The following is a 25,711-nucleotide window of genomic DNA, read 5'->3' on the forward strand; positions in this document are numbered from 1 at the left end:
GGTGCAGAGATGATCTCCTGTTCAATAAATTGGAGGTGCCATCTATTGTGCCAAACCATTGGTCTATCCCAGTTGGTTAATACTTGTTAGCAAACCTTATTCTCCATTTCACAATAAGAAGAGGGTGTTGTTTGATGGCCTACAAATGATAGAGATTGATCCTAGAATGTTCTACGTGATCAGAAGAAGTTCTATCCCAGCGTGACTGTCTCTTCCTAAAATATTTCCCATCAGGGAGATGCTCAACTCTATAGTTATGAAGAACCCATTTTAGCTAAGTGGGAGGCTAAGTCCATACCTTCCCTTCACATTCATTTGGATGTCTGAGGTGTATTTTTTTTTTAAAGCACCAGATGGAGCACTTTGTGGGGGAAATAAAATAAAAAGTGATTGTATTTATTTTTAATTTTTAGTTATTTATGTCAGAGCTGCCGCAACTTAAACCTCTAAAAAGAAATGATCCTTGTATCAGGTTTCCAAGTAATACATCCCTTTCAATAAAAACTCTGAGGCAGGCAAGTTCCTCAAAGAATATTTTTATTACAACATACCAAACTGGCATATTGCTGGTGGAAAACCGGCTCTAAGCTGCCACCGGTTTTCCCCCCAATTAAAAGTAAAACTTTATAACTTCCCCCACAGAGTCTCAATCACATGGTCCAATCAGCATACAGCCCAGTTGCTTGGTGACCTCATTCTCCAACCTTCAGACACCTGCACCAGTGGTGGGATTCAAACATTTTTACTACTGGTTCTGTGGGTGTCGTTTGATGGGTGTCGTTAGGTGGGCGTGGCCATGTGAGAGGTGGACGTGGCTTTTTTTTTTTTTTTTTTTGCAGCTACCCACCCACCCACCCATTTTTTGGTCCTTCCAGGCCTCAGAGGAGCCACTGGGGGGGGCATTTTTGCTCCCAGAAGTATAATCTGAATTTCATTGGGGCTCAGGAAGGCAAAAAATGAAGGGGGGGGGGGCTGAACCCCTCCCTCCATTTTTTGCCTTCCAGGACCTCAGCAAGGGGAAATCCCAGCACACCTGATCGTATGAACAGCTGATTGTCAGGAGGGGGAAAAAGGAAGAAATACCTTAAGGGACCAGCACAGTGATGGCTAACTATGACACGCGTGTCACTCGTGACACGCCGAGGCACTTTGACTGACATGCCTGTTGGTGTGGGGAAAACCTGCACATTTAGAGGCTGCCTGTGCTCTGCTCCAATCCCTGCTCCCTGCTTGTTGCGTGGAGGCGTGGTGTCACCGCTGCCGCAAGATCTTTGCAGCAGAGAACCAGTTTTAACCGCCATAAACTGAGGTTTGTCAGTTTAATTACCTCAGGAACGCTACAGGAGGAAAGGAGATCCATGAGGTTCACAGCCCTGTAAGGTGGCCTTCCGATCCCCACATCCTGCACCTGCAGCCCTGAGACCAGGGAGACGAGTTTCACAGCCCTGTGTGATCACCCCAGCCCAGTCCGTCATAAACCAAATTATTGATATTTCTTGAAGTGACACACGACCCGAGGAAGGCTACACTTTTCCTGATTTTCGACACACCAAGCTGAAAAGGTTAGCCATCACTGGACCAGCATCAGGCAGGCGAGGCATTGGGCAAGCAGGGCAAGCGAGCCAGTGGTGACTGGGCGACTGGGTCGAGGCGTGGCCAGCCAGAACTTACTACCGGTTCGGCATCCCACACCAAATCCTTGCTACCGGTTCACCCGATCCGGTGCGAACCAGCTGAATACCGGCACAGACCCCAGCCCATCAGTCAACTATTACAGTTCTTGTTTAATTGCCAGAAGGTACAGGTATTCCTCAACTTATAATCATTCATTTAGTGACCATTTAAAATTACAATGGCACAAAAATGAGTTGCAGCCAAGTCTTTGCATTTATGACCGTCGTAGTATCCCCTCGGTCAGTTGATCAAAATTCAGGTACTTTGCAACTGGCATGTATTTACAACGGTTGTCCTGGGATCATGTGATAGCCATTTGTGACCTTCCCCAGCCAGCTTCTGACAAGCAGAGTCAGTGAGGGAAGCTGGATTCATTTAACAACTGTGTGGTTCACTTAACAGCTGCAGAAATTGTCTTATCAACTACAAAATTGGACGTGACTTGGACATCCGGTTTACTCCTCGTCAATGTCGATATGGAATCTGTGATTGTGCGTGGTTTCGCCCGAGCTCACTTTCTGGAGGGTCCCGATTGGGACCGGAGCCACCCTGGTGGGGTGGTGAAGAAGGGGGAAATTACCTGGAGGGTCAAGGGGAGCTGCAACCCTCCTCCCTGACAGGAAAATCCCTCCCAAAGGCATGCTGCAGCGGTGGTCCCAAAATGGCCATCATGAAAACGAAGAACACTCCGGGAAACTAAGTTTTGTGCTGGAGAGAGAAGTAGTGAGCAGAGTGTGAACCAGGCAAAGGACATCGCTTTTGAGATACCCCGGTATCAAATTAAAGGGCTATTTTGGAGGAAAGTGTGTGGAAGCGGCGACCAGAGAAAGTGAGAAAGAAATTGGTTTTCAAATTTGGGTTTTATTCTATTGGACTAATCTGGAGGAGAAATTTAAAGGAAAATACATTAACACAACAAAGGATTAAAAATTAAACTGGACATATATTGAACTGTGGGCTCTTAAAGGGCATAACTAAATGCTGGAATTGAGTGTGTTGAAAATAATAGCTAATGATTGAAATTAGCAAACTTAATAAAAAATATTATATTCAATAAAGAAAGTTAAAAAGAAAAAGACTCAAGAGTGCCACCTAATGGTACAGGAAAACTTTAATCCATTTTAAAATGAGTGTCTGGTCTTTTTGAGAGTTTGGATCTTGGAACTTGAAAGAAAATGAAAGGAACTTTATTATTGTCATAGAACCACCCAGTAATTTGGGAAACAGTTGGGAGGCGAATTAGAAGATTTGGAATAAAGACTCAAGAGTATGAATTGTTGAGAATAAACTCAAAAGATATTGGCTGAAATAATATACTGGACTCTGGAATTGAATATATCTATCAAAGAAGAGGATTTCAACTATTAAGGAAGAGGAAAGAAAAAGAAAAAAGGTGAAGATATAATGGAGGAGTTACTTGTTGATATAAGACTGGACTCACAAGACATAAGATTGGATATGCAAGATACAAGGGACAAGATAAAAATCAAACTTGAAATGTGTAATTATGCACTACAGAAATTAGAAATGGGGAAGTATGAATTAATATGAATATAATGCAATGAGAGATGTATAATATATTGATGCCACACTGTTAATGTATTGTTGTTATATGTAGATTTTTTTGGGGGGGAAAATTGGATGTGACTCATTTAAAAACTGCCTTGAACAGCAGCAAGAATTGTTTTTGCACAACAGTGGAAAAATGAAGAGATCCCTACAGATGAAAATGTAATTAAAAAATATTAGAATGTGCAGAGATGGATAGATTAATACTCAAAATAAAGGAGAAGGAAGAAACATAGTACTTTTTAACATGGGACTTGTTTTACCAATGGTTAGTTAACAGAAACAGAAGTTAGAAACTTAAAAGTTTAAGAGAATGATTAATTATATACCGTATTTGCCGGCGTATAAGACGACTTTTTTGCCCTGAAAAACATGCCTCCAAGTGGGGGTCGTCTTATACGCCGGGAGGACCCGACTCCCACTTCGAGCTTGAGTTGCAGCCGGGAGGAGGCTGGGGGAGCGGTGTGTGTGTGTGTGTGTGTGTGTGGCGGGTGTCACTCGCCACGCGCTGCGCAACCTTTCCCCCTCTTCCTTCCTTAGCAGTGTGGGGAGGAGAGGATTCGAAGATCCTCATGTGCGGCGTACTTTTCTTTTTCTTTTTTTCTTTTTGCACGCAGGTTTTGCATGCGGGCGGCTGTAGGTTAAGGATGGGGAGCCCCGGGTGGGTTATCAGGTTTTATGGTGCTTCCAACATGTGCGAACGGTGGGAGAGCGGAGAAGAGAGCGAGCGAGCGCCCCGCTGTGTGAAATCCTGCCGTCAAAGCAACACTGGGGGAGGCAGGGTATAAATTTACCAGGTTAATGTAGCAATGGTGATTAATGCCCAGAACATTGTTTGCGGGTATTGGGGTGTGTGTGTGTGTGTGGTGGTGGTGAGGAGAGGTTGTCTTTTGAATGCGGAAAAGTAGGTGTGACCTTGTGTAGGAAAATAAAGAGATCCTTTTTAGCGTGTTTGGCTTCTTTGCCTCCCCTCGTTCGTTTTGACGTGGAGATAATGGCCTTCGGGCGGGAGGGAAGAAAACGGTAGCTGGATCATTTCAAATTTCACTTACTCTCCTGCCTCACTTCAATATGTCTGAGCGACTCCAGATACTGGAAGACTTTTTGAATGAAAGTGTTACCTCCATTTTTTTTTTTAAAGAGGGCCACTTGGGGAAAAAAAAGATTCTAAGGAATTCCTTGTTTCTTGATTAAAGAGAAGGCATTGAATATACTGTTCCTTGGCAGCCTTTTCAGTGTCCGGGTTTTTGGTGTGTGTGTGTGTGTGTGTGTGTGTGTGTGTGTGAGAGAGAGAGAGAGAGAGAGAGAGATCAGCTGTATTGAGAAGAGAACGTTTCCTGTGTTCTCATTTTATTTACAACATATTTTACGCTTAATGGTAAGCAATGAAAAATATTTTAAAACTCATTTCTAAACTCCATAGCTATTTGCATATTCTTGGTTCAAAATTGGATTAGCTCATTTCAAAATTGTCCAAAGCAGAAAAGTGCGTCAAAAAAAAAAAAAAAAGTGCAAAAGTGGAAGGTGTGTGGAAGAGGGGGTAGTCTTATACGGCGAGTATATAACAAACTCTATATTTTGAGTGGAAATGTTGGGGGTCGTCTTATACGCCCAGTCGTCTTATACGCCGGCAAATACGGTAATGAAGGTTTACTAGTATGGATAAGTTAATATTATTATTCTATGTGATTATCAATGATATGTATATTATTATTACTATTATTATTTTTCAAAATTAACTGTACTCAGGTAACACACTGTTCATGTAGCTATTGAGTTTTTATGTTTACTAAAGAAAAATGTATAATAAAATATTTTTTTAAAAAAATCTGCCTTGCTTGGCAATGGAAATTCTGGTCTCACTTGGGGTTGTAAAAAAAGGATTACCTGTACTTGTGAATCTCCTTCCCCTGCCTCCATCAACCTTCCCACCCCAGAGGTCTCTGCAAATCATTACAAATGCTAATCATTTGTAGGCCATCTCAATTTCATCGCATCCATGAAACGCATTGAGTCATTGAAATAATCATAATAATGGTGAAGGTTACTGTTAATAACAGCAGTTATAATTTCTCCATGGTCTATCACACACTGTGATCAGAAACACTGGACATGCCAGAGGTGAAATAGATCAGTTTGCCTTGTTGGTTGATTGGTTTGTTTTTCTTCCCATAGCATGTTCAGCGTGAATAAAACTTTACATACAGGAAATTTGAGCGGATTCCATAGCTTCCATCAGAGGAAACAACACTGCAGTACCTTTTTTTTATAATCAACCCCTGAATTCTTTTGGCTTACTCTAAAATATAGGGTATGAATAAGATTAGATATATAATTTCAAATATATGCATCCAGTAGATAAGAACTTGGAATGACTTCAAATTCTGGTAAAAAACGCAATCTGATGCTAGCCACAAATGGACAAACTGGATATTGTTTTTGCATCTACTTCCTGTATATTCATGGCCATATTTGCCAGGCTGAGAAGAAATGGAGTCCAAGAAATTAATTCACCTTGGATAAACAGTTCATGGTTTAACATGATGATTGAACCCAGTTATCTGTGACTTAAGTAATCCCCTATAAGACTTTTTAAAATACAAGTTCAGACCTCAAAGAGGTTAGGATACTTTTCCTAATATATTCCAGCTATGTTAAATTACAGCAATATGCAGATGTCTTAATTTCAACCACAAGCAACTGTGATGATGCCAAACGGTCAAGATAAATCTCATCGTGTCCTAAGGTCAACCCATTATCTTTGTGAATCATGCTGCCATTAAGTTAATGAAGTTCTAGTCATGTAAATGTCAACGGATATTCATCATCATCGTGGTTGTCTCAAAGGTGCTTTTCCAAGAGGCAACAGAACTTTCTTGGTTTTTCCTTGAAGATGCTTCTCATTGAAGAATAATAAAGTTCTTACAGTTCTTGAAGAACTGAAGAAGTTTCTGCGATGAGAAGTGAAATGTCTTCAAGGAAAAACAAAGGAAGTCCTGTTGCCTTTTGAAAAAACATCTTTGGGACTTCTCTTTATGCAGCATAGAAAGGCATGGACAGCTGTATTATGTTAGATCTGTCACATCTAAGCTCCTATTCAAATTCTAAACAATCCTTAGATGTCAACAAAGAGTTGTGGGAGCTTCATCACTGGAAGCTTTCAAGAGAATGGACTGCCATCTGTCAAAAATGGTGTAGGGTCTACTTGGGCGGGGGGAGGTTGGACTAGATGACCTACAAGGTCCCTTCCAACTCTGTCAATCTGTATCTGTATCTAATAATAGAAATCCCCTGGATTTTTTTGCAATTCAGTTATGATAAGACTTCAGTGTTCATTTTGGAGACCCTTGAAGAAAGGTGTAGCAAGATGGACGGATTCAGTTGGGAGACTTGAAAGAACAGACGAGAGAGGATTGTTATGAGGGAAAAAACCCTATATGGTCACTAGGAGTTGAGAATGACTTGATGGCATGTAACCTGTCTTGAGGAAAAGATTCTGCTTTTCTCTTAATCATTTGTGTGAGATTTTTTTTACAAATACAAAACACACACAAGGGAAACATTAATTCTCAACAGAACTGGCGGACTTTTACAAATGAAGGCAAATATAGACATCGCCCCAGGATAATGTTGCAGGATCCAATCTGGGTTGATCACTCGTGCTGGAGTCCATCCTCAGGGAACTACCAGAATGTGTGTTACTATGCATAGAACAACTCAAAGCACATATTATGATAGAAGTTCGCTGAGGATGGACTCCAGCACGAATCCGAAAGCTCAGAAGACTAAACTTCTGGTCCCAGGGACCGACCCAGATTGGATCCTGTGGATTTTTTTTTTAATGGAATAATATTTCCTAGCATCTTTTCCTATTGACTCTCTTCGTTAAGGCTGGTAGAAGTTGTAATTCAACAAAAGTGGTAGGCCAGAGGTTCTCTTGACCTGGTGATAGAATGCAGCTGTTCATTAAAGTCATTTTTTAAAAAAAGTCTCAAAGGGTAAGTAGATTTCTGAGAATCCAATTTAGCTTTAGTGATTTATAGCTGCTGGAAATGGAGAAATAAATCCAGCAATGTAAACCTTGCTGCTATATCCAATGATGTGTTGCAAACCACGCAGCCATCTACCTACTCCAGGTTCATGCCATTTGATTGCATCTGTTTGCTGTTCACACACATAATTGCACTGGAATGTAATCTTCCATTGTCGACATTCCACAGCAGTAGTAGTGTCATAATGAATAGGTATAGAGATGACTTAAGTATATGGAGGAAATCTCATACTAGGAGGAATGTGGAAGTGGTATGAAGGAGAGAGAGCGTGAGAAAGAGAGAGAGACAGAGTGTGTGAGAGAGAGACAGAGAGAAGGAGAGAGAGAGTGAGAGAGAGAAGGGAGAGAGGGAGGGAGAGGGAGAGAGAGAGAAAGAGGGATTAAGATTGGTAACTTACAATCCACCAATGGCTTCTTGGTGGGCAGCAATCTGTTTGGCCAACTTGACTTTTTTCCCCTCTAGATTTTTCAGTTATGAATGAATGAATGAAAGGGGAAAGAAAGTGACATGTTGCAGAGCAAAGCTTCTATCCCTAGCACTGTCTTTATTTACAATAATGCCTCTGGATCCCACATAGGAATTGTTAAGAAATAAAAATAGTCGGTGGTAAAGTAATGCTTTACAGCAGGGGTCCTCCAGTCCATGGATTAGCATTGGGAGGTGGCATGCTAGCAACTGGTCCGCGCAAACAAATGAAACCTCATCCGTGGGATGCAGGCAGCACACAAAACCACACCGCCTCCGGTCCATGGAAAAAAACCTCTCTTCACAGAACCGGTCCCTGCTACCCAAAAGGTTAGAGGGCACTGCTTTACAGGTAGTCCCCAACAGCACTGGAAAAAGTGACTGATGACCATTTTTCACACTTAACAACCATTGCAGTATCCCCTCCCCCATCCTGTAATCAAAATTCAGATCTTAGCAACTGACTCATATTTATGACAGTTGCAGTGTCCTTGAGTCACGTGATCCCCTTTTGTGACCTCCTGACAAGCAAAGTCAATGGGGAAGCCAGATTCACTTAACAACTGTGTCACTACAGAGATATAATTGCACAAAGTTCATAAAATGGGGAGAAGTTCACTTAACAACTGTCTCGCTTAGCAACAGAAATGTTGGGCTCAATTGTGTTTGTAAATTGACGACTACTTATTTTGGAATCATGGCTTATCTTCCCCTGTCCAAAAGGAAGAAACTATGCCTGTGTAGAGGTGTATAGAAGAAAATAGTGGGTAACTGCTAGAAATATACAAATTTAGCTCAGGAAAAAGAAGAGTGCGAGAAATTCAAGATTTCCTTGACTCTTTGGGTATAACAGGGAGGGAAAGAGAAATCTGTCAGGCTTTCGAAATTCTTTTATTATAGTCTATATCAATAAGGTAGAGTTTTAGGATTTCTTCTGGTATTTGTTTCTTGATTTGACCTATTTCAAAGGGCTGAAAGAGAACCTGGATGATTAAAAGGATTAAAAGAATGCTAGGTCAACATTCCTCAGTTGATGTTGTGGCCTCCATGGCGGCTATTTTATAAAAAGGCAATATATTTTTATGATCACATCTTTCAACATTGTAGCTTCAATTTCCATTTATTTATAATACTTGGTAAGATCACACTTGGAATACTACATCCAGTTTTGTTGCCATGAAAGATGATGAGACTCTAGAAAGAGTGCAGAGAAGAGCCACAAAGATGATTAGGGGACTGGAGGCTAAAACATGTGAAGAACGGTTGCAGGGATTGGGTATGTTTAATTTAATGAAATGAAAGATTCAGGATGACAAGATAGCAGTATTCCAATATTTGGGAGACTGTGACCAAGAAGGAGCCAACCTATTCTCCAAAGCATATGAAGGCAGGACAAGAAGCAATGGATGGAAACTAAACGAGAACCAATCTAGAAATAAGGAGAAATTTCCTGACAGAATAATTAATCAATGAAATGACATGCCTCCAGAAGTTGTGGGTGTTCCAACACTGCGCGTGTGTGTATAAAAACATCAGCTGTGCCGCCTGGACAGCTGAAAAGCACCGCGCGCAGATGCACAGCATTTGAAAAGCTTCTTTTTCCTGCTTTTTCAACCTCAGCTGTGCCGCGCAAAGCAGCTAAGGTTGAAAAAGCAGGAAATAAAGGACAGGTAAGAGCCCAGGAGGGCGGGTGGGCCAAACAGCAGCAAACACAGAACTGGTTCGGTGTCTGCTGCTCTTCCGAGCTACCGGTTCTATAGAGCCGGGCAGAACTGGTAGCATCCCACCCCTGGAAAGGACTCTCTTCACACAACCAGAGCTACCTTGGTTCAGGTGCTTTTCCTACTAAACCTGGATTCCTACTGTGATTAAGGCTCTCCTCTTTGGGTGCGTTTTGATCCAAGAGCCAGATCTATGCAACACACCCACCTCCTGAAATCACAGGCCACCTTATGTAAAACTGCTTGATGGATGATGAAAGGAGTTGAGGATGTTTTCTCTACCAACAAGATGACTCATTGGCTTGAGTCACCCAAAATCATTTTCTCTAAATACTGTTAGATGGAGTTACGAAACATCCTTATCCAGTCAGTATAAAATAAAAGGAAACAAGACTTGCTGCTCTTTTAACCTCATCCAACTTCACATGTCCTCAACGCCAATTTCAGAGATTCTGAAATTTCTGCTGCTTTTGCTGGAAACTCTTGGCTCTGGGGTTGAGTTGACATGTCTTCAGCTCGGTTACAACTACTCGTAGCTCAAGTATTCCTGACAACCTCTAATATTTGCCTTGTTAGAAAACCAATTTGGTGTAGCGGTTAAGGCACCAGGCTAGAAACCAGGAGACCGCGAGTTCTAGTCCCATCTTGGCATGAGAGCCGGCTAGGTGGCTTTGAACCAGTCATTCTTTCTCTCAACCCAATCCACCTCACAGGGTGGTGGTTGTAGGAAAATAGGAAGAAGGAAAGAGTATTAGGTATATTTCCTGCCTTGAGTTTCAGAATCAGAATAGAGCTGGAAGGAACCTTGGAGATCATCTAGTCCAACCCCCTGCTCAAGCAGGAGATGCTTTACCATTTCAGACAAGTAACTGTACAGTTCCTTCTTAAACAACTCCAGTGATGACCAACAACTTCTGGAGGGAAGTTGTTTTGCTGGTTAATTGTTCTCACTGTTAGCAAGTTTCTCCTAAATTCTAGGCTGTTTCTCTCCATGATTAGTTTCCATCCATTGTTTCTTGTCCTGCCTTCTGGTGCTTTGGAAAATAAGCTGACCCCCTCTTCTTTGTGGCAGCCTCTCAAATACTGGAAGACTGCTATCATGTCCCCTTCTAGACTTTCTTTTCTCTAGACTGGCCATACCCAATTCCTGCAACCGTTCTTCATATGTTTTAGTCTCCAGGCTTTTAATCATCTTAGCTGCTCGTCTTTTGCACTTTTTCCAGTTATTTATAAAATTAAGAGTTATTTATAAAAATAGTTCTTTATAAAAAAAAGGGGGGGGAGAAAAGGCTGACAAACTGCAGGCATTTTCTTCACTGCAGCACGCACAATAAATCCGACAGCTTTTAAAAAGTAAACGAGATAACTCTTCCTTGCACAGAATGCACCAAATATATATATATATTTTCGGCTCCTTTAAGAAGAGCTTCCTGCTTCTGGTTCGCTTCCGGTTGCTCCTGAAGTCACTATTTCTGTCGCCTTCCGTAAGACAGACGTTCTCACCACGCATGCGCAGCCCGGGAAGTTCTTTCCAATTTTTTTCCCCACCTTATCTCCCCTAGTTCTGCGAGTTGATCCACGCGGGGTCTTTATTTCTGCAGCGCGCAGCGTGAAATATGGTGAGCGCAGCGGTCACTTTGTGTGTGTGTGGGGTAAATAACTTTGCTCTGTCGGGGTAGGGAGGGGCGGGGGATTTTAATAGTTTATTTTGAAGGTGCCTGGGCGAGTCCGTCTTTGCACTTAGAAATCACGTGTGAACCCGATTTTGCAGCCCAGTAAACTTGTGTTAGGCATTGTTAGCTGGGATCATGGCAAACGGGCTCGTAGCGCCAAATCCTGAATGACGGCGTATATATCCGCAGGTGCTCAAATCGTCAATGATTTTTTTTTCCTGAGGCCATACAAACCCAAAATGTTTATTGAATGTCTACTTTTAAAAAGGACCTGCTTTTTTAAGATGAAAGATAGGTCGTGTATACTGCGTGCATATGTAACAGGTGGGTATACATATGCATTGCATGCATTAAAAAGTTTTAAAGGATGTAATCCTGTCTTTCCCTGGTGCAAACCAAGAATATAGTCCCTTGGGAACTGCTTACTGGATGCTGAGAGAAGTGGAGTTCTTAAGCTACAGAAATCTTTTTCCAAAGGGAAAAAAAATCAAGTTAAATCTAGTTGCCTTTTGGAAAAAGCGTGAGAATTCTGGGAGTTGAAATCCACACTTCTTACACTTGCTGAAAGTGGAGAATATCTGCTGAAATGCACAGCACAAGCTGAATGTTTGCTAATTATGAATGTGTTCTTTATTTTAATGAGGATTTGCACATGTTTGGGCACATGTAGTTTCTGCTCAGTCCACTGTAGTATTTATGGGGGTTAGAGTAGTGTAAGATAATATTTTTGATAAATGGGAACATCTGTATAAATGCTTTGTATTAGATTGTGAAATGCTTCTTAAAACTTTATGTTCATTTTTTTCTTTATCCTCAGCTTTTCTATTCCTTCTTCAAATCCCTAGTAGGGAAGGACGTAGTAGTGGAATTGAAGAATGACTTGAGGTATGTTTTTAGTCACAGCTGTTTGGCTGCAAATTAATCCTGGTTTCTTTATGACCCTAGCCTTCTAATTTCTGGCTGCTTTCTGCTTAGTAAATCCACCCATTTTAGCTTTCATTCTCTCTATTTAATTAACAAGATACTGCTGTGTTTTTAAGAACCCATGTCACCTTAATTCAGATTTTTTTCTTTTTTTCCCTTTTTTTGTAGCATCTGTGGGACCTTACATTCTGTAGATCAGGTATGAATTAACCCTAAACCTTTTTGCAACCCTTCTAAAGAATGTACCGTGTTTCTCCAACAATACGGCCTCCACCAATAGGAAGGCCCAACATGTTTTATTGGCATAAAATCAAATTAAGCCCCTCCCCCCAAATTTAGGCCTATTTTAAAACATGCAAAATAAGGGGGAAGGGCGGGGGGACTTGCCGTTAGGAGCGCCCCACGGGCAGCAATTCCTCGCCACCAGCTGCTCCTCATGGACGATCATGGCAGAGCGCGGAGAGCTCCCTACTCCTGCCAAGCACGTTTGCTGCAGACCCGAGACCTTCAGTGCTTGCCGCTGTTGGTTTCCCTTCTGCCCATACCGCCACCACGTTTGGAGCTGCCACTTCTACATTTGGAGCACCGCCGCTGTTTGGAGCTGCCGCTTCCACATTTGGAGCTGCCGCTTCCGTGTTTGGAACCCCACCGCTGTTTGGAGCACTGCCGCTGTTTGGAGTTGCCATGTCCGCATTTGGAGCTGCCGCCGCATTTGAAGCTGCCGCTTCCGCGTTTGGAGCACTGCCGCTGTTTGGAGCACCACCGCCATTTGGAGCACCACCGCCACTCCAAACACGGCGGCAGCTCGAAACGCGGAAGTGGCAGCTCCAAACGTGGCTGTGGTGCTCCAAATGGCGGCGGCACTCCAAATGGCAGTGGCACTCCAAACACGGAAGCGGCAGCTCCAAACGTGGCGGTGCTCCAAATGGCGGCGGCACTCCAAATGGCAGCGGCACTCCAAACACGGAAGCAGCAGCTCCAAACGTCGCGGCAGAATGGGCAGAAGGGAAAGCAACAGCGGCGGGTGCCAAAGGTCTTGGGTCTGCAGCAAAGGAGTTTGGTGGGAGTAGGGAGCTCTCTGCGCTTCGCCATGATCACCTGTTAGGAGCAGCTGGTGGCGAGGCTGCCAGCGGGGCGCTCTAGATGAGGATGCAAGGGGGGGAAGTAAGTCACCCCCAAAAAGACGGCCTAGCCGTTTTTTCCGGGCTCAAAAAAAAATAAGGCCCGGCCTTATTTTGTGAGAAACACGGTACTTGTTTTGCATTCTGCGTAAGTAGGTCGGTGGTGTTTAAATCACTACTTTCCTATATCTGAAATATTTCTACACCTCTGCTATGCATACAGTCATCCTTCAGCACATTTCATTTTGTATTTTGTCTTTGTAGTAGCTTAGGGCAACAAATAAACTTGTTTTATCTCCACTCATATTAAAAAGAAATCTGGGAAACAACCTTTAATTTTGCTCCTCTCAGAGGTAGTAACTTGGTGAACAATGCCACAATTAACTTGGCTATGGAAAATCTCTGAGATTGTCAAAAGGTAGGTTTAATCCCCACTGAGGTGAAAAGAAACTAGTGATGATTTTGGATAGGCAGCCTTGAATGACCTGGAGGTTAACCTTGGGAAATACAGAATATCTTACTTGTTTGCTGAACTGTCTATTTTTCTCTTCCCTGATTCCATAGTACCTGAATATTAAGCTCACGGACATTAGTGTGACAGATCCAGAAAAATACCCCCATATGGTGAGTGCTCATCTAATGACTATGGCAGGATTTGAAAAATATGGATAAATGCTAAGATGATAATGGTTATTGGCTGTTTATTTTAACCAAGGAGCCTTATAACATATATCTATTAAGAGACAAGATGATATAACTTTTATTATCATTTTTTTTACTGTGAGTACACTAGCCCACATTAAAAATTAAATTCTGCTCTTCAAGAGAAAGTGTATATCTACCCAAACTCATACATAACACAAATATACACATGCTATATACATACATACATACATACATACATACATTAATCACTATCCATTTTGAATATGTAGTGGAAAGAGGAAACTTGAGTGTTTACAAAGTTGATGTTATATGGAACAAAACTGAATCTAGATATATTGAATATATTTTTAACCATATTTTTAACCTTTTCTTGATCTATTTTAACTATCCCGTTTTCAACTTTATAATCAGCAATTTGGAATGAAAATTAAAAGAGCAGCATATAATATGCATCACATTATGTGACTATTGAGGTGGGAGCAAACTTGAGGTACTTTACTGAAATTGAGTGATCCCACCTCATTAGCTGTTCCTGCTTATTCATTTTTTATTTGGTCAATTGTCATGACACCCATCTTACAGATGTGATCCTTGATGAACAACAGCACATTATAAAATGCAGAAATATTCAGTGTAACATAAAAAAATCAACAATGGCCCAGAACAAACTCACTAGTCCTCGACTTACAACCATTCCCTTAGTGACCGAAATAACGGCATTGAAAAAAAGTGACTTAACGACTGTTGTAGCATCCTCATGGTCACATGATCAAAATTCAGATGCTTGGCAACTGTCTCATATTTATGACGGTTTCAGTATCCTGGGGTCTGATCACCTTTTGTGACAAGCAAAGTCTGGGAAAGCCAGATTCACTTAACAACTGAGTTACTAACTTAGCTGTGGCAAGAAAGGTTGTAAAATGGGAGAAAACTCACAAATGTCTCGCTTAGCAACATAAATTTGGGGCTCGGTGGTCATACATCAAGGAGTACCTGTACTCAGCAGACCAATAACATCTCCCAGGCCATGTAACCTCCTGACCCCTTTGGCCCTGCAGATGTGTGTTTTTAAAAAATTGTGTGGTATTTTAATGGTTTGTTTAACAGTAGCTGACAGGATTAGAAAAATAATTTAGCACAGGAAACAGGCTATGACACAAAAGCACTCATAACCAATGCTTTTTCGAAACACAAGAGGCTAAAATTCTATCTGAATTACACAGGTAGTCCTCTACTTCCAATAATTCACTTAGTAACTGTTCAAAGTTACAATGGCACTGAAAAAAGTGACTTATGACCTTTTTTCACACTTAGGACCAGTGCAGCATCCCCATGGTTATGAGTATCACGCCCCTGTCGGAATCTGGTTCAGAGGGGGAGGCTGAGCAGCTGACAGAGTGCGAGTGTGGCTCTGTTGGCTGTGGAAGAAACTGGGGAAGGGCAAAGTCTGGCTGGGCAGAATAGGGGAGAGGTAGAGCAAGGGAGAGGGAATTCGGAGGAAGACCCAGGCCTACCCCCTCTTCATCCTAGGACACGCAGGGAGGAACAGAGAAAAGAGCAACGTGAGTTGCGTGGCTTATGGGGGAGGAAAGGGCCCTGATTCCCTTCATTAGCTGCAGCTGGGAACACAATGTTTAAAAAAAGAGGTTGAGCACAGCAAATTGTTGAGAGCAAATTGTGAGTTATCTGGTATCATCGAGGCATATCTGGGTTCCTGACGTCTTCCCAACTGTGTGTATAGTGCTGTGCTTTCAAGTCTGCAATTCCTTCTCCTGCCCTGTCAAGTTAATTACTGCAGCGTGGTTTGTGTGGATTTTTATTTACAGTTTGTATGTACTTTGTTTTTGGACTGAATTTCCTCCACTTAAAGACTGTTCTTGGGAGATTTTTTTTTCTCCAGCTGAAGGTAAACTGGACACTGGGGGCAAAGTTGGAGGTACCAAAGGGACACTTCTTGCTTATTTGACTGTGTTGCCTTTGTGCCACACCCCGGGTCATCACAATGTGATTTATGTTGACAACTGACTCACATTTTTGACAGTTGCAGTGTGCCGGGATCATGGAATCCCCCTTTTGTGACCATCTTACAAGCGAAGTCTAATGGGGAAGCCAGATTCACTTAACAACCGTGTTACTAATTTAATAACTGCAGTGATTCACTTAACAAATATGGCAAGGAAAGTCGTGGGGCAAAACCCACTTAACAAATGTCTCACCTAGCTACATAAACGTGGGGCTCCTTTGTGGTCATAAGTTGAGGACTACCTGTACCCAGCTGCCGGAGTAGCCTGACTTTAGACCCATTGATCCTTACGTTGCCCTCCAACGCTCTTTTCTGTTTCTCTTCAGCTGTCTGTCAAGAATTGCTTCATTCGTGGGTCTGTCGTCCGCTATGTCCAGCTTCCAGCCGACGAGGTGGACACCCAACTCCTGCAAGATGCGGCTCGCAAGGAAGCCCTCCAGCAGAAGCAGTGATGGAAGTTCCATTTTTTTTTTAATGTTTATTTTTATTCTCCCTGTGTGACTTAACCTTCCCTGAAGAAGAGCTGCGGAATGGTGGGAAGTCACGTTATCTCTTTCCTCGGGGAAGTACCAGCAAATTTAGCGTTGTAAATACGTCCGTCCGCAGTCTGTCCCTTGGATACAGATGATGCTTCCGCTTGCTAATGTTAGTTCCTTTGCTCCTTCTGAGTGCAGCATCCATAATGGCTAAAGATGTTCATCGCCAACCTCCTCTGTCTCCTAGGACTGCTGGAGATGAAGGTTGGTGAGCACTAAATTGGAGAAGAAATCTTAGTTCACCCCTTTCCGATTTAAAGCCAGTAATAAAATCCTTCCATTACAGATCCTCTTCCTTGCTCTCTTCAGCACTCTGTGAATAGCACTGTTATGTAGCAGGAAAGTCCAGTTTTGGGCAAGGATTGATACTCAACCATGAAAATATAATTATTTCCGTAGCTTGTTTGCCCTACAAAGTGCCCTAAACATGGTTTTCTTCATGCCCTCCCTCATTTCCTTCTGTCCTGATGCAGCACAGCTAATGCTGGTGTTGATTTTTTTTTTTTTCCTCTTCATGTTGGTGTATTTCCTATTTATAGGTTTTGAAGCGATGCTTTCTTTGGAATTTCAGCAGGTTAGAAAGGACCTGCAAACTCCTCAACTATGGAGAGAGAGTCCATTTTATTTTTGTCATGCACACAATAATATACCATTCAGTGTCAATCCAAGCTTCGTTGCAATATAAAATGGCAGTTGTGTTTTCTCTGGTCGTTAGAAAAAGTTGCAGGTTGAGTTCCTGCCATTTTTGAGTTGTTGTTTTTTTAACATTTCACTGGTTTTGTTGTTGCCTTTTGTATTGTTAGTCTTAAGTTTTATGGGATGTGCACGTTTTTTAGGAAGACTTTTTGAAAGCGTAATGATTTGTTAAAACAAAGTGGAAAATTAAAAGTTTGATTTGAAAGATGGCATTGGTGAGATGGGTTACCATGTTATATATTTTTATAAAACAGTGTATGTACTGCTTGTGTCTCTACATGAGTGGACAGCAGCACTTGGCTTTTAAAGTCCTTGACTTACAACCACAATTGAACCCCAAAACTTCCATTGCTAAGCAAGACAAGTGAGTTTTGCCCTGTTTTACAACCTTTCTTGGCACAGTTAAGTGAGTCACTGCAGTTCAGTAACACGGTTATTAAGTGAATCTGGCTTCCCCATTGACTTTGCTTGTCAGAAGGTCGCAAAAAGTGATCACATGACCCTGGGGCACTGTAACAGTCATAAGTACATGCCAGTTTCCAAGCTTCCAAATTTTGATCACATGACCAGATGGATGCTGCAATGACCATGTGAAAAATGGTCATAAGTCACTTTTTTCAGTGCCGTTGTAACTTCAAACAGTCACTAAATGAATGGTTATAAATTAAGGACTTCTGTGTTATCTAGATTAGAACCCCTAGCTTAAATAGAGTAGAATGGGCCTATTGGATAACACTGGCAGTGTTGCTTTTATGACATACCAGCCATATTACATCATACCTTACTTTTAACATTAACATGGAATGTTGCATAAGGCATGGGGTTGACTAAGGCTGAAAACCAAGTCTTTGTTATCTGAAAACCTTGACTGACCAAAATCATGGTGGGCAGCACAAGTGTATAATTTTGGTCTGATTTGGTAAAGACCAATGCATATAGAAGCCTACAATGTGGAATGTAAAGGATTAAAGGACAAGGTGTATCAGTGAATGAATAAATGAAAACTGGAGTGTTGTATTTGAGAAGAGACTGAAAGAAAAAAAATGACATAAAAGAAAAAGAAATTGAGAGAAGATGAAATAATTGGAAAAGATATATATATAGATAAAGATATATGCTGAAAGAATATAATTTGAGAATAAGAAATGGTTAAGATTCAAAAAAACAATTCCCAATTTTGTAGGAAATAAAAAGGTAGATTAAAGTCTAAATCAGGAACCTTTAGCTAAGTGGACAGAGTTTAAAAAAAAGGTGAAATAATATGGGGTGAAAATGAAATGAAGGGATGCTGGATGGAGTATATTTATTTATAAAATGTATAGGCCGCCCATCTTGCCTCAAGGTAACTAGGCAGCTTACAATCATAACAATATTTTGATATTGGTATGGGAATAATATGTCAAAGAAATGGGATTAAAACAGTTGCTACAAAAGTTGTGTCCAAGGAAAAAAAATTGTGGAAGTCACAAATGTGAGAATGCTGAAAACTGGAGGATATGACCAAATAAAATGATAAAAATGGGTGCGGTTTGCAAAATGAGAAGGGTACAGTTTCTTTAAATGTGGGCGTGAAGACCAAATTGTTGGTTTTAGGAAGAATTTTCTTTGGGCAGAAAGAGTGAACGCAGTCATTACATAGTAATTAGTTTGACAAGTGCTTGGGAAGGTGTTTTGGCAGAGTCCTGGTGGATAGGGGGCAAAGAAATACAGTTTAGGCAGGACAATGCAACTCCATGAGAGCCAGTTTGGTGTGTAGTGGTTAAGGTCAAGGTTCAGGAGACCTAACTTCTAGTCCTGTCTGAGGCAAAGCTAGCTGAGGTGCCCTTGGGCCAATCACTCCCTCTTAGTTCTAGGAAGGAAGCCAAGGCAAACCACTTGAGATCTTGCCAAGAAAACTGCAAGGACTTATTCAGGCAACCGTCAGGAGTCAACATTGACTTAAAAGCTCTCTCCCTGTAACCCCTGCAAATAAGTAAAGATAAAATAAAAGCAAGCAGTTTATGCTGGGGTTGAATTGTCAAAGTAAATAGTCTCTAGAGCCCTTAGTTTTTATAGGAATTTGAATTAAAACATCTTTAATAAAAATGATTTCTGGGACAAGTGATTATACACCCATGTTTCTTTGCAGATGTTAGCACAAAGTGTTAATCTTTGAAAAAGAGTCACAAGAGGCCTTGATCTTTTGACTGAATAGCAGAAAAGAAATAAACGTGAAAGGCTTACTAATAAAAGCATAGGAAGGGGCAAACTAAAGATGGTATACTAGTTTTATTCTTTTTCTGCAAGCTGTCATCGGTTAAATGAGTGAGCTGTGAGTGGTGCTGTTTCAACACCCAGAGCCATTTTATGGTCTCCCAACAGGATGTCTTGAGAATGAGCAGTTTCTGACCAATTAAGTCATATTTGATTGCATGGATCCTTTCTGGGCAATTTTAAGTGCATTACTGATAGAAATCTTTTCCCCACTCAGAACATGCCATCTTGTAGGAGTTTATGCATACACAAAGATGGCCAGTAATGGCTTCTCCACAATCTATCATCTCTATTTGGTAGGAATTTGCTTGTGCATAAGCATGTATAATTGACACCCAAAGTGAGCTCTGCAGCCAGAACAGATTCTGGGTTTTAATTTTGTACAAATCATGTTTTAAATGATGGCTGAGCATTTCCTAGACTTTAAATACTTATGCGCAGTATAACTCGTGTGTTGGAAGACTTAACCTCTGCTTAAAATAATGTCTATCTCTGCACTATTAAACTTCTGGGATGTCAACTCCCAGAATTCCTCCAGCCAGCATGGCTGGCTAGGGGAATTCTGGGAGTTGAAGTCTGCACAGCATAATGTTGTGGAGGTTGAAAAACAATGGGTTAAAAACATTTCCTTTTTGCACTCTGAAGATTCCTGCTGTCCCGAGTTTTGAGCACCCATTTAGTGTAGGCCACTTGCTAACTAGAGACTAGGAGAGTGAATTTTAGGCCTCTCTTAGGCATTTAGCTTGAGTGGTTTTGGGCCAGTCACTCTCAGCCCAATCCCCCTCACAAGATTGTTCTTATGGGAAAAATCAGTATGCTCAATGCCTTGATTTGTATACAAAAAAGTGGGATAAAAATATCTTTCCTTCAATTCTCCAAGATTGATCATTGTCCAGGTCCTCTTTTCAATAATCAACAAGTCTTCTGTATCCCCAAATCTGTGGGTTCCACCCCCCCACTACTTTCAAGATTTCTCATTTCTGTGAACCAAAGACAATAGTTCCCCATAAGAATTTTTCTCACTGTAATAGAGATAAGGCACTGCAGCATTATAAAGGATTCTCTGTCATCATGAATACCATTTTAATCTCCAACTTTAACACTGAGTTTTCTCAATTCGCTTATTCCTCTTCATTCTGTTAACAATTATGCTTCTTTAAAAGAGCCAAAATTTTAAGTACTGCCAACCTGGATACAATCAGCCAAAGGTGTGCTAGTTCACTTAGAATTCTTTATTGGCCAAGTGTGATTGGACACACAAGGAATTTGTCTTGGTGAAAATGCTCTCAGTGTACATAAAAGATACTAGTGAAGAATCATAAGGTACAACACTTAATAATATAGGGTACAATAAGCAAGTTCACTTTGCACCACAATTGGGAGTTGTACTTTATCATGTCTGGAAGTTTCTCCTGAGGGCGAGAGTTGTAGTCTAACACAACCGTGGAGCACTAGCCCCGCGGATGATAGTAGCTGTAGTCCAGGGCCGCTCGACACCATCAGCTTCAAGATGATGGGAGTTGCACCTTGCAGATCAACATCTTGGGATCCAAGAGTTGCAATGTTTTATTCCCACCACGAGGAGGCACTCGGCTGTTCCCTTTGCAGGAAATGTCCTCGGTCATAGCCGGGAGGGTTAACTCTGTGGCCAAAACTCAGCTGCAAGCAATTGTGCTTTCTGGTGCCCAATGTATGGACCCACAACTGTGGAGTTGTCCATTGCAATCGCAACTCCGAACTGTAATTTAAGTCTGAATGAAGCTCGAGCGAAGGAAAGCCACACACTCCTTACCTCGCCGGAAGTTCTGTCGTGTTTCTCGGCTTACCGGAAGTTCGAATGCGAGACGTTCTATCGAGGTCGAAGCTGTTTTGATGCTCTCTATGATCATTCGAGAGGGCTGATCGATTTAAGAAAGAGGACCCTTTTGAGAATTGGCTAATCAAGTGCCTGTGTAATCGTGGCTCACTGCTGTGGTGAAGGCGCTGAAACAAGTTGGTGGTAACTGCAGCGAGAGTTTATTTATGCATTTATTATTTCAGTTTATATAGCTGAGTATCTCAGGTACATGACTTTGGGAGGCTCACTGCAACCAAAAAATGTAAAACATCCTCAGAACACAATATGATGTATTAAAAATCCTAATACAATCAGTAGTAATTCCTAGATGCAAGTGGGAAGATGTGATTTTAAAAGTAAGGAGGAAAGAAGTACGATATTTTTAACAGATTGTGTAGTATGTGGGATACTGTCCTGACTCATAGAGATTGACAGAGTTGGAAGGGACCTTGTAGGTCATCTAGTCCAACCCTCTGCCCAAGCAGGAGACCCTACACCATTTCTGACAGATGGTCCAGTCTATTCTTGAAAGTCTCCAGTGATGAAGCTTCCACAACTTCCAAAGGCAAAGCTGTCCCATTGGTTGATTGCTCTGTCAGAAAATTTCTCCTTGTTCCCAGGTTGAATCTCTTCATTCATAGAAGTCCCAGATTTCCTGCATAAATTAAATTTGCTTTGGAAAAACTTTACCCTTCCAAACACCCTCCTGTTTGTCATCTTTTGTAGGTATCTGTCACATAGTTGGAAACAGAATAACAAACTCTGGTTATGATCCTGTCACTGCATTCACACACAGTTGCCATTATTTGGGTCTAATGCACCTAAGCATTTTTTCCCAAAAAATCAGCAATTTTTAAAATTAATACCTTTAGTACTTCATCATGACCTGACTCTTGGAATCTTATTGCTTTTACAAATCTTTTCACCTTTTAGATCTTATTTGCCAATAGCCTCCTTTTAAAAAAAATGACATAGGCTAGCAGATATTTGGAGAAGACAGACTTTCCATCATTATCTTTAACGAATTAGAGAACATTTGATTACTTGGTTCGGGCATAATGTACTTAACCTGAAGGCCAGTCAAGGAACAATGGATGGAAACTGAACCAGGAGAGAGTCAACCTGGAAATAAGGAGAAGTTTTCTGACAATGAGAACAATCAACCCGTGGAAATTGTGGGAGCTTCATCATTGGAAGCTTTCAAGAAGAGACTGGATTGCCATCTGCCAGAAATGCTGTAGTAGGGTCTCCTTGGGCGGGGGAGTTGGACTAGATGACCTACAAGGTCCCTTTCCAACTCTGCTAATCTGAATCTGTAAACTAGGCTATTTCATGCGGATTTGTCAATTCGCACCGGGCTCTGCCTCGGACGCCTGTCGGAGGGGTCCTTCGCGAATGTGAAAGTAGCACGTGGGGAGAAGCAGCCTCGGCAGAGGCGGTGGCTGCAGCCGGCTGGAGTGGCAGGTAGGTGGGGAAATTCTCCTCCCCTTTCCCCGGGATACTGGAGTCCCCGATCGGCTCCCAAGCCCCTTTAATCCTTTCCTTTTCCAGAAAGCTTTTGTGCTTATGGGGTGTAGCTTTTCCTGTCCCCTAAAAAAGCAGCGATCTTCAAACTGGGGTGCAGCTAGATGATTTATTGGTAGGGTGGGAGCAGCAGGAGCATTTCCGAACATCTCCTTCTCGTTAGGGTTCAGCTTAAAGAATTTAAACTATGCCAATATTTGATCTGCTGGTTGAAGATCCCTCCCCCGCAATCTTAGATTTGGGGCATCCCATTCCCCGCCCTTAATTGCACCCCCAAAACTTGAAGGATTCTTAAAAGTTGGTTCACAAGTTTTGTGGTTTCCCCCAGGACAGAACTTCTGTTCTTAAAGAATTTAAACAAATCCTTAAAGAATTTAAACTCTGCCAATATTTGATCTGCTGCTTGTTGAAGATCCCCCCTTCAATCTTAGATTTGGGGTATCCCATCCTTAATCGCACCCCCAAAACTTGCAGGATTCTTATAGGTTGGTTCACAAGTTCTGTGGTTTCCCCCAGGACAGAACTCCTGGGTATCCAAATCAGTTGGATTTGTGTGTGTGTGTTTTCTTACAAGGAAGTGAATTTATTTCTTTAGTAAAGTTAAATGCCCCATCTCACCTAGAGGCAACTTTGAAGAGGACTAGCTGTGTGTTGCCCAGGATTTAATGCCCTTGTGTATATATACCTGTTTTATTTACACCAATACTTTTTTTTTCAAATTTGGCAATTTTAAGATACAACTCCCAGAATTCCCCAGCTAGCTTGCTGTCCACACATCTTAAAGATATCAAGTCTGAAAAACATTGATATACGCTATTGGGCTTCCTTATAGGAAAGTAAGTAAGGCATTTCCACGTTAGGGTGATTATTAGACTTTCAAAATGTCATTGTTGCTAATCTGATGTAATAATAGCAGGTATTGTGGTACAGTCCTTTAAAAGAAGTCACAACGTTTGCTAAGCACTGCATAACCCATTATACTAGCTGTCCTATGAGCCATCTTTCTCTCTCAGCCCAACCCTACACCACAAGAGTTGATGCTTCAAAAAGGGGTGGGGAAAGGATGAATAACAAAGTTGGAAGGGACTTGAAGGTCCTATAGTCAACGCCCGCTCAAGTAGGAGACCCTTTTGGACCTCAGGGACCACCAAACTCATAATTTTAGATCCCAGGGACCACAAACTGGTTCTGTGGGTGTGGCCTAATTTGTGGGCGTGGCTTGGTGGTCATGTGATTAGCTGGGCATGGCTTGTATGTAAATATTATAAATATTTATATAAATATTGAATTTTTTTTATTAAAAAAAGAGCAACTTTTACCCAAAATCAGGCAAAGCAGGCAGGCAGATCGAGTTGCTCACAGAATCACAGATTCATTCAGTGATCTATCTATCTGCCATCGGCTAGCTCAGTCTCTCAAATTTGCTTGCCGTGAGTCTGCACTGAATTTGCTTGCAAGCAAAACCTTCAGTCCTAAGGGAGGTTCGGCTGTACTTAAAAGCAGAGCCGAAGATCTAAAGACTAGCTGGAAAGCAAGAAATCCAACCATTTTCTGCTTCCTAGCTAATCTAAATCTCCCGGCACAGAGAACAGATGATGGTCAGAAAAAAGGAAAAATAGCAATCTAGCAGGTAAGTTTACCGGGTGAGGAGTGAGTGGGTGGGGAGTGTTCCCGCGGGCCATATCGGTGACGCAGCACTTGTGTTTCTGCGCAGCCTGGATTAATTCCTTTGCGGGGGTGCTCTTGGGGTGAGATTTCTCTGTGGCCCACCAAAATTTTCTCACGGCCCACCGGTTGGCAGCCACTGCCCTATATCATTCCAGACAAGTGGCTGTCCAGTCTCTTCTTAAAGGCCTCTAGTGATGGAGCACCCACAACTTCAAGCCCTTCCACTGGTTTATTGTTTTCGCTGTCAGGAAATTTCTCCCTAGTTCTAGGTTGCTTCTCTCCTTGGTTAGTTTCCATCCATTGCTTCTTGTCCTGCCTTCAGACACCTTGGGTGAGACATGTAATCTTGAGCTTCTATTAAAAAAAAAATAAGATGTGAATTCAATGAATAACTGACCAGAAGTTGTGAGGGAGTTTTACATTCGTTAAAACCAAATAAATTATATGTGGCTTTGAATGTATGGTGGGTCTGTATGGAAGGAAATAAATCAGAAATAATCTGACCTGACCTGGGTCATTGATAGCTGTACCCATCCAAAAAAAAAAGCGCTGACGAAACATTGAAAGTTTGCAGTGGATTGCATCATGTAAATGAATTGATAGAACTATCAAGGCTCAAAATCACATTCTAAAATTAGGAAATTCTTTAGCTGTCATTGCTCCATTTTACAACAAGTGAGTCCTGTGTTTAGACGGCTGTTGCTAACAGGTTAGTTTGAATGTAGCGTTTGATTTGTTATCTTATAAAAACATTTCTTCTGTTTGAGCAAAATAATTCTCAGATATTTGGGAAAGGAAACTATTGCAAGCTGAAAGAAAATCGATTCTTTTCTTTTTGAAGTGGCCAGGCTGTTGCTAAGCTATTAATGAATAATATAGATAGGAGTAACAGATCAGAGAGTTCTGTGAGAGGTGGAAATGATGTATATGATGGATTTGTTTGTGGCAAGAAAGGTCGTAAAATCAGGCTCGACTCCACTTAGTGACCGCCCTGCTTTGTCACATAAATTCTGGTACCCATTGTGGTTGTAAGTTGAGGACTACCTTACATGAAGTGCAGATAGTACAGTTTTTACCTTTGTATTTAATAAGTTTCTCATTCTGGGTTTTTAAATATTTCAGGGCAACTTTTGGAGGGAAAGCTTTTGCTTCAAAGGAATCTCATTAATTCAGCTTGAGTTCTATGCCATAATTTAGTGTTACTGGCAGAACCTGATGCGTGTATGAATGAGCAGCTTTGAGCTTAAATTGTCCCACTTTCTCATCCTTTGATTAGAAGCCTCTGCCAACTAAAGCAGAGAGAGAGAGG

General features: G+C 41.6%; 2 protein-coding genes across 4 annotated transcripts in view; both read left to right on the forward strand.

Annotated features, from left to right (window-relative positions):
* The first annotated feature begins 10,955 nt into the window (after positions 1–10,955).
* LSM2 (LSM2 homolog, U6 small nuclear RNA and mRNA degradation associated) lies at positions 10,956–17,329 on the forward strand. Its single transcript, XM_026685440.2, has 5 exons — positions 10,956–11,100; positions 11,972–12,039; positions 12,247–12,277; positions 13,764–13,823; positions 16,215–17,329. Exons 1-5 carry the CDS (start codon positions 11,098–11,100, stop codon positions 16,338–16,340), a joined length of 288 nt encoding a protein of 95 aa, XP_026541225.1. The 5' UTR covers positions 10,956–11,097; the 3' UTR covers positions 16,341–17,329.
* A 5,266-nt stretch (positions 17,330–22,595) lies between these two features.
* VARS1 (valyl-tRNA synthetase 1) overlaps positions 22,596–25,711 on the forward strand; it is a 51,626-nt gene continuing 48,510 nt past the window's right edge. The window contains exons 1-2 of one of the 3 annotated variants that reach the window (XM_087954334.1): positions 22,623–22,674; positions 24,297–24,364. The gene's annotated coding sequence lies outside the window, so the exon portion shown is untranslated. Of the gene's footprint in view, positions 22,675–24,296; positions 24,365–25,008; positions 25,112–25,711 lie in introns of those variants that run through there. The other 2 variants (XM_087954333.1, XM_087954335.1) reach the window with 2 other exon arrangements.

The sequence above is a fragment of the Notechis scutatus genome, chromosome 2 (assembly GCF_049901735.1).
Source record: "Notechis scutatus isolate UNSWTSFEM ecotype Mainland chromosome 2, rNotScu1.2, whole genome shotgun sequence".
Classification (NCBI taxonomy): Eukaryota; Metazoa; Chordata; class Lepidosauria; order Squamata; family Elapidae; genus Notechis; species Notechis scutatus.

Excerpts from the sequence above, each read along its gene's own strand:
- LSM2 (XM_026685440.2), top strand. Across the intron at positions 12,040-12,246 it reads GAATTGAAGAATGACTTGAG|CATCTGTGGGACCTTACATT; the intron begins GTATGTTTTTAG and ends CTTTTTTTGTAG. Across the intron at positions 12,278-13,763 it reads CCTTACATTCTGTAGATCAG|TACCTGAATATTAAGCTCAC; the intron begins GTATGAATTAAC and ends CTGATTCCATAG.